The sequence below is a fragment of the Drosophila takahashii genome, chromosome 3L (assembly GCF_030179915.1).
Source record: "Drosophila takahashii strain IR98-3 E-12201 chromosome 3L, DtakHiC1v2, whole genome shotgun sequence".
Classification (NCBI taxonomy): domain Eukaryota; kingdom Metazoa; phylum Arthropoda; class Insecta; order Diptera; family Drosophilidae; genus Drosophila; species Drosophila takahashii.
This window is the reverse complement of record NC_091680.1, coordinates 9257438-9266344: the sequence shown is the minus strand read 5'-3', so window position 1 is coordinate 9266344 and position 8907 is coordinate 9257438. Positions and strand designations below refer to the sequence as shown.

The window sequence follows — 8907 nt, the reverse complement described above, 5'->3', positions numbered from 1 at the left end:
TTAATCCTCATTTAAATCCAAAAATAAAAGTATTTCTTATTAATAAAAATAATTTGTTGATGAAATCCTTTTGCAACTTGACCCTCTTGCCACTAAAATAGAAATACAGCGATTAGTCAGAATCGTTCGTAGTCGCAAAGTGGGTATTTAGTATAGATTTCTATTTTTAAGGCCCCACGATCCACTGTTGCCATGTGCGCATGCCCCTGCGACTCTCCGTTACATAAGGCTTATATAAGGGGGCCGTGCGAGCGAGCGGGATGGGTGTATATCAATTGGTTCTCTCGGTTCTCCCCAACTAGCCCCCTCTCGCTCAGCCCCACTGAATGGCCGTGGCTCCAGTGAAGATAAAGACCACGTGATGTGTTCCACCGGCTGCAGCAGAGAGCGAGAGTGAGCTAGTGAGAGAGAGAGTAGTACTTGAAGTTGCGTTGCTCTTGTTTTGATTTTCAATTTATGTTCCATGCTCCCCCGCGCCGCCTTGGAAATGATTTAATCTTTTTGAAAATAGTTTCAGTTACGCGTTGTTGCTGCGACCGTGTGTATCGGTAATCGGTTTTTGAAGATTTGCAATCGATAGGGAGATCCGGAGAGAGTGCAATGAGCGAGCCCAAGGAGAATATCATGGATTTATCCGTGCGAGGTAAGTGGTAGAGTAAGCACCTGTCCAATACCCCCTCTCCCCGTCTCTTTCCATCAGAACAACAAAAGAAACACGTGCATTGGTGAGAGTGCGAATCGGGTTTGTTTGCTCTGCCTCTCACTCACACTTCCAGGGCGAATAAGAGAGAGCGAGAGAGCGGTGGGTGGGTGTGAAAAAGTAAGCTTTTGCGGGCTCTTTATTTTTCTTTTTTTTTGCGAGGGTTAAGCCCCCCATGTGACAAATTATTTGATTTTGTCTTCTGATTGCTACAAATTGGTTTCTTTGATTCTCGTTTTTTTCTATTTATATGGTGATTTTTTGTTTGCCATGCGGCGGAACCTTAAGCAAATAGCGGTTAATGTACACACACGCAAAATTAGAGAGCGACGGGGAGAGCCAGTATATTGCGTTCAGCTTTTGATAAAAACGTCACTAGGCACAGTGGTCTCAGGCTAAAAGATCCCTAAAGGGGCGTGGCACAGAAATCTCCAACTTATTTAAGGGGTATCTTAAACTGTTGAGATTAATCTAAAGGATTTCCAAACTCAAGAAAATATCGTAGCATACCTTTTGGTGCCCTTATAAGAGATTATAAAACAAACTAATTTCGAAAAGGAATTGTGTCACAAACTAATATTATTTTGTGATAAGAAATGTGAAACTTATTGTCATTGTGATTTATTTATTTTAAATGAAGTTTCATGCTTTGTGGAAAATAATGAACCAGGATTACGAATTAGTTAAACTACATACGTAGGGGCTACTGTACTCGACACAGCCAGCAAATGAATAATTCAGAATTTACACAGCATGTTGTCATTAATTAGTACAGTCCAGATGCCGTCTAATTGATATATTGTCGACCCACCCCAGGAAACCCCCATTCTCAGCCCCCGACCACTTGAGCACTCCGCCGAACGACTTCCCCCGAGATAAACCCGTATTTACCCACCCGATCACCTGCGATCGATATGCATAGCTGACCCCTTTGGATCTTGCGTCGGCATTTACGGCCTTTGATATCAGACTAATCAAATGTTGGGGAAGTTCGATAAAACACGATGGTTTTCTCAAGTCCATTCCGACCTAGAATTTTTCGGTTGCCATGATGGACTGCTGTCCAGAATTGGTGAAATAGAAACGACGACGTCGTCGTCGCCAGTTGTCGCCATCCCCACAATCACAATCAATTGCACTGTCATCGTGTCGCCGGCTTCGTTATCAGGAGGAAAGGAAAGACGAGGTTACCAGGCGACTATAAATATTTACCCTCATGATATAGTTGGGCCGCATAAAAAGTGAGTTGTGGCTGTGTGGATGGTGATTATTATGATTATGGTGAGGATGGAGGCGCAGAGGCGAGTTTAATTATAAGCGTTTACGACAAAGTCACACAGTTGCCATTCATCAGTCACGTTTAGAAAATAGGGCCAGATAAGCCCAGACCATGTAATAAAGACCCCTTTTATTCGGGGACTTTTAGAAATAATTGTAAGACACTTGGCATTTGCCTGAGGTTAAATAGGGGAAATAAGATAATATTTTACAATTTTATTTCGTTTTATACGGCCCTATAAATTATAAACCTGAAAAATAAGAGTTACGATAGTTTTATTAATTCCTTAAGCTTATGATAAGGTTTCTGTTTTATCGCCACTTCAGTGTAAGCCCCTTTTTTTGCCGTGCAGTTTATTATTCCCTGATATTCATCATTTTCTAGAAGGCCCGATCGACAAAGCTCTCATTAAAAGCTCAAGAGAGTGGGAGAATCGTGTTCTCAGTTTAAAACTGGCTCTCACTATCTGTGATTCGTTTTTTTTTTTGGCGATCGGATCACATGGTCATGTCGGGGATTTCGTGGCTGTCTTAGAACCTCCAAGTTCCATTCACTCTGCTCCGGCTGATAAGATCGCAACGCACGCTTCTGGGCGTGGAAAATTTGCTGATGCAAAAAACCAAATAATTGACACCAAAAACCAAAACAACATATGTCGCAATTTTGGGAGGCTGATCCACCAGCCATTATCTTGTTAAATACCCACTAATCTGTTCCCGAAATCGGGTCACTAAACACGCGACTAACCTGAATGGAAGCCTTGGCACGCGCCCCTCTACTAACAAAAAACGCGTCTGGGCAGTTTTGGAAAATTTCTGAGCAATCTGAGTCAGGCGTTTTTTGGGGTCGGTCAGTCTTGCAAGTGGAATTGGAAGTGGACTTGGACAGTCGGTGGCGTGATGATAAAAACACATAGTATTCATGTTGTATACGCATGGAGCATAAAGCGTTTGTTTTGAATCGATCGGGGAGCGGTACAGTCCCCACAGCGCCATAAAGGGGAATTGCCTCTAGATTAGATTCACCAACTGCCAGACATTTATTCGTTAAAAAGGGTTTACCAAGTCAGTTTTGTATACAATCTATTTCGTCACCTGCTAATTATAGGAGTTTTTTAATACTTCAAATGGCAGGTAAATAAATTACGCGCTTGAAAATGATAGTGACGAACCTCTGACAATCTGTGTTCAAAATATACGAGGGATCTTCAAGAATATTTATTTATGAATGTAGATTTTTTTTTTAAATCTCCAAAGAAACAATAGGAACTTAAAATGAAATTTATGGTATTATTTTTATAGTTAACTAATAATTTTAATTTAATAAAAATTATTATTATACCCGTTACTCGTAGAGTAAAAGGGTATACTAGATTCGTGCAAAAGTATGTAACAGCTAGAAGGAAGCGTTTCCGACCCCATAAAGTATATATATTCTTGATCAGGGTCACTAGCCGAGTCGATCTAGCCATGTCCGTCTGTCCGTCTGTCCGTCTGTCCGTCTGTCCGTCTGTCCGTCTGTATGAACGCTGAGATCTCAGAAACTACAAAAGCTAGAAGGTTGAGATTTCGCACACATATTCTTTGGCTTCCTACGCAGCGCAAGTTTATTTTAGCCGAGCGCCACGCCCCCTCTAACGCCCACAATCGCCCACTAACGATTTTAAAATGGGTCCTGCGCCCACATCTTTAAAGATTTCCGAGAAGTATAAATGCAATTTTGTTGTGTATATTTATACCTATCGAAATGTAGAAGACATTTTTCAAATCGGACAATTCATTTAAAAGTTATACTTATAAATCGTATTGTCAACATATATCTATCTCCCTCGCACTCCCTTTAGCTGAGTTACGATTATTAGTCGGGACACCAACCCGACACAGCGTTCGCACTTCCTTTAGCTGAGTGACGGGTATTAGATAGTCGGGACACCAACCCGACTATAGCGTTCTCTCTTGTTTTTATTTTAATTCAATATCATAATCATAAATGTTGTACTAGTCACAATAAAAAGTGTCTCATAAAAAATTCCCATTTGATAAGTGTAAAATTTAAACAAATCTGACTCCTTTAAATCTCAATAAAAATAAGATTTTCCTCCACAAGTTTAAAAAAAAAGTAAGATATGCTGTTGTTACTAGTCATCTCTTGTCATTTTTTATGAAATCCTGATTTCCTCTGGTCAGCAAAGTGAACTCTTAAAATAAGTAAGTTCCTTTAAGCTTTGAGTGATTCCAAGGAATTACGTGTATTTAAGCCCAAAAATACATATCAAATATTTGAAAAGTCAGCACAAAGTTTTGGACTTCTCTTTTCCTTTATGATTCTCCTGATTATTCCAACAGCGCTTCTTGGCTTTGCCTTACCCTTCTGTCCTCTCTTTCCCACAGGCCATTACGTCAATTTGCAATAACGAAAACCAGAGAAATCTAAACAAAACTGCAGCGCCATCAAGTGCGGTAATAAGCAGGCCATCTCGCTTGCACCCCCTGGAATCCATTCAAATTGCGATTGCGAATGGCGAATTGTGGGGTGGAGGGTTGCAGGGGGAAGTGGGTGGAAAAAGGGGGTCTACGGACAGAGGCTTGAAATGGGGAAGTCGCCACGACGACGGCGACTGCAAAAATTAATATTATGTCATGCACATGTATTGCGGTCTGCGGTGTAATCTGCCACAGTGTGCGTGTGTCAGTCTGGGAAAGTTTGTGTGTATGGGTGCGTAATTAGTCTTGCACTGGAAGAAATTGTTATTATGATCTTATGATTACATTTTTGACTTACTTTTGCTAAAAAAAACTTTTCAGAAATCTGGAATTCATTTTAAAAAACTGTTCCCATAAGGCAACAATAATAATTTTAGATTTGAAAATTATAAAACATACAACAATTTTTTTCTGTGTATCACACAGTTTAATCATAATTTATCAAAATAAATGATTAATCATTAAATCGTTGTTCATAATGACACCATAATGACGACTGAGAGATAATTCGATTCGATTTTTTGGGGCATAATTTTTGCAAAGCCAAGCTCAAGCGATAGAAAAAGCCACTTTAATAACAGGTTTGGCCTAGTGACAAGTTGAAAATCAAAAAACAGTGCTTAGAGGTTATCAGAAATCAATAACATTAAATGAAACTTAATGCTTTGTGATTAAATAAAAATTTCGTATTAAGAATGTGAGTTTTTTAAATTTGTTTCCATTTACAAAGAAAGCTATATTTTTCGTAGCATACTTTCAAATTATTAGTTATTAATATTTTATTTCTTTATACCTTAAATATATATTATCATAATTTTGTTTAAGTTTAACTTGTCACTGAAATTTTGTAAATTAAAATGAAAAGCAATTAAAACTTTTATTTATTTATTAAAATGCGGGTGTAAAAATGGTTTTTACGTTTTTAGATCTTGATGATCCAAACAACATCCCTTCACCCCAAATAAAAATATCAATTGAAATTTGACTATCCAAACACAACAAATTAATTCGGACAGTTAAAAGATAATGACACGCGCAGGCTTAATTAGTAGCCACAGCAATCAATTGTGGTACCCCCATATTTGCAGCCTCCCAGCCCACTGTGTTAAATGAATGAGATGGGTATACAATAGAGAGAGAGAGAGAGAGAGAGAGAAGATAATGTGGAGACCGGCAAAAAGTTTAATTGAGAAGCCGAGTTATTTAAACCACGTGGTGGAGTAAAATGCATTGTTGTTATTTCGCGTTTTGTGAAGTTCTCAGCGGTTTTTCATGCGAGTTTGTTTGTTAAATTGCAGCTCAAGTGCTTTCTCGCTCACTCAAGCCTCTTATCTCACTCGCACTCTGTGAGCCCGGTTTTGTTTTTGTTTTTCTTTTTGTTTGTATTTGTCTTTGCGGTCGGCTGCCGTTGGAGCAGCAGAAGTGTCAACAGATGATGAAAAATGCGCCACTTGAGGGCTCAGACGATGAAACCGAAACCCAACCAATGCGATTCGGGTAAAGTGAGAAAAATAGTGAATACGTATATATTTAAAAATGTCTAAAAAAGTGGTTTCAAAAAAATGTTATTTCGAATTCAATTTTTTCTAAAATTACCTGAGATTTAAAAATATTTATCTTTAGTCTTTACTCACTTTTATTTCCATATTAAATAGACCATTTTAGTGTAGACATATTGAAAAATTGTAAATAAATTCTATCCAATTTTTTAAACCACTATTTAATATTTTCCAATGTGGTTTTAATTTATTTCGATTTTTTGGCTTCATGCTAAAAGGTTTTTCTTTAAGTGTACTTATTTTTTGTGCTCTTCCTTGTCGTCATTCGATTTGATGTATTGGCAGGAGCAGTGACAGGGAAAGGGCAAGAGAGATTGCTAGTCCCTGTAGAAGCGTGGGGTATTTGTGTGTTAAAAAAGGTGAACAGCGTGTGAAGTACTGACGTTGACAGTTCCACGGATTTGATACTTTTCCTGTAATTTTGTGTTTTTATTTTGGGGTAAAACTCATTGTAAGTGACACTTGTCGGGGGAGTAAAAAGGGCGGGAGTGGTTTTCAGACATTTTCGGCTGCTCATTTACGCCCCCAACCAAGAATTTGCCGCACAGATCAATCACAAGACCTAAGCCCATGTCTTACCCCACTCACCCCCACCCCCCGAAGCACCCCCTTCGAAAATCCACCCCCTCTAATGCTCGGTTAATTGACAGTTGACGCTGTCTCTGCCTCAGCCGACGTCGACGTCGTCATCGTTGCCTGACAGTAAATTGAAAAATTGTTGAGATTTCTCGAAATAAAGCAAATGTAAAATATCTAAGAAATTACAAACAACAAAAAGCAATCAAGAAAGCAAAGGTACAGTTAACAAAATTGACCAAAATCTGAGATCTCTAAGAAGTGCTGACCAATTTCGATTGATTTTTAAAAAAATTTATTTTTTCGATTTAAGAATTTAAAGATTTGAATAAATATTTCAATATTTAAGATGTCGCCAGTTCTATTGGTAGACTTAAACGATCCTTAGGATTTACATAAATATTTTACACTTTAAATATTTTTATTTTTCATGTAAAAATATCCATATTTATTTTATTTGCGGACTTAATTTTTACTGTGTAGCCATCCTGCTGGCTTTCTACTTTTCTATCTCTCGCTTTGCTTTTGTATTTATTTGTTCTTTGGCTCTGGCGAAAATAAATTAAACTTTTACGAAAATGCTCGGTTCAAGGTGAGCCTATATGAGTGTATAAATAATTTATGTGGCTATAGTTTTTGGCCCCACCCCTTCTATACTCTACACTTTGCCCCCGCCCCCGCACACGCGCTTTCTTGTCTGCCAACGTCACACGCAAAATTTTAATTGAATTTACATTCCCATCGACACCGAAGAGGCAGGAATACAAACGAAAATAAAGAAATATTCCTATCTGTTTGTTAGTTTGATAACAAATTGGAGGGGCAGGAAAAAAACTAATTCAATTAACAGTTGGCCAATAAAAACGGAAAGCGATTGCCCATTTAAGTGGTCAAGGGGTGGCGAAGAGGTGGCGGGAGGTGAAATGAAATAGTGTTCAATAAAAAAGAATTGCTCAATCAAAATGGTTTCTCAGGTAGCATTATATTCTTCTTTTTATTTTGCAGACGCTTTGGGCGAATACCGTTTTTTTTCCTTTTACAGAGTAAGAGTACCCTGTAGTTAGTTTTACTTTAGGGTATTCCATTTCGTTGATTTACGTTAGCACTAAATATACATTTTTATGATTTTCAAATATTTTAAGTTTATTTTAAGAATGTATATTACAGACAAAATAATTCATCTAAGCTAATGTTTTTATTGGCTTACTAAATATCATAAAAACTATAAATCAAGTCGCATTAAAACATGTCTGTGATATTCTTCTTCTTCTTTTTAAGTGTGTGTTAATTATGCAAATTTTAAACATGGTGAACGTTTATTAAAATGGTTTAGAAAAAAAAAACCGGGTAGCTTGTAGTCCGAAATCTGGATTAAGGCTCTTAAGTTCGAAGGTTTTCCGTGGAGCCCAAGTGCGTGAGCTGCCACTTAGGGCATTTCCTGCCCACTTTTCCCCCAGGTCCACTTCTCCTCCCCCCGAAAACTCATAGATACACTCGCACACAGACGCACAGAACTGACAGTTTATAAATGATCATGCGTGGGTGAGTGTTTAACAGTGGGTCGTTGGGTGGTGGGAGGCGATGGGTGGTGGTGGGTGGGTTACTGGGTGAGTGGGTGGCGGAAGGGGGTGGGGTGCCCAAGTCGTGCATGCTTTGTTTGCTTTGCTTTTGTTGCTGCCGTCACGTGGTATCTTCTTCTTATTCCCTCTTTTTTTTTGGCATTGAAGCTTTTGTGAGTTTGTTGATTTTTTTTTGTGCTTTTTGTTTGCATTTCACGTTATTCCACTGCAGTTGAAATTATCAATATTGTTGTTGCTCTAGTTGTTTGCCCCGGAGTTAGTTGGAAAAATGTTTGACTTGTCTTCAGGAAAATAAAATTTCCCCTTTTCGTCTGCTTGTTTGTCGTTCGCAAAGTGTCTAAATGGGCCAGGAAAGTTAGCTGGGAAATGGGGGAAGAGCAAGGAAGTACTTTGAAATTCCATGTAATTTTAGATTAATGGCAGGATCTAATATTTAATAATATCCTTTGGCTTAATGATGAAATAATGATGGTTAACGCAATTCATTTGTATGTTCAACGAGGTATAAATTCTTATTTTTCACAGTCTTTAATCCATATCAAAAATATTTTTAAAATTTAAATGCCAATCGATTCGTATTTTTCAGGGACCGTAAATAACAGTTATTTGTGATTTTTATTTTAAAAGGCCTACTGAGATTTGTACAAGTTTTAATCAACAATTTAATTGGTTTTTATGCACTTTATAGACATAAACAAATAACAGTTAATTTGCTTTCCAGATTTGTTGA

General features: G+C 37.9%; 1 protein-coding gene across 2 annotated transcripts in view; it reads left to right on the top strand.

The window, feature by feature from the left end:
• The first annotated feature begins 527 nt into the window (after positions 1-527).
• The window catches only part of Pdp1 (PAR-domain protein 1), a 64101-nt gene continuing 55721 nt past the window's right edge, over positions 528-8907 (top strand). The window contains exon 1 of one of the 2 annotated variants that reach the window (XM_070215994.1): positions 528-643. In XM_070215994.1, coding sequence (XP_070072095.1) covers positions 601-643 — 43 coding nt within the window. In that variant the 5' untranslated portion in view covers positions 528-600. The remainder of the gene's footprint in view (positions 644-8907) is intronic. The other variant, XM_070215993.1, reaches the window with a different exon arrangement.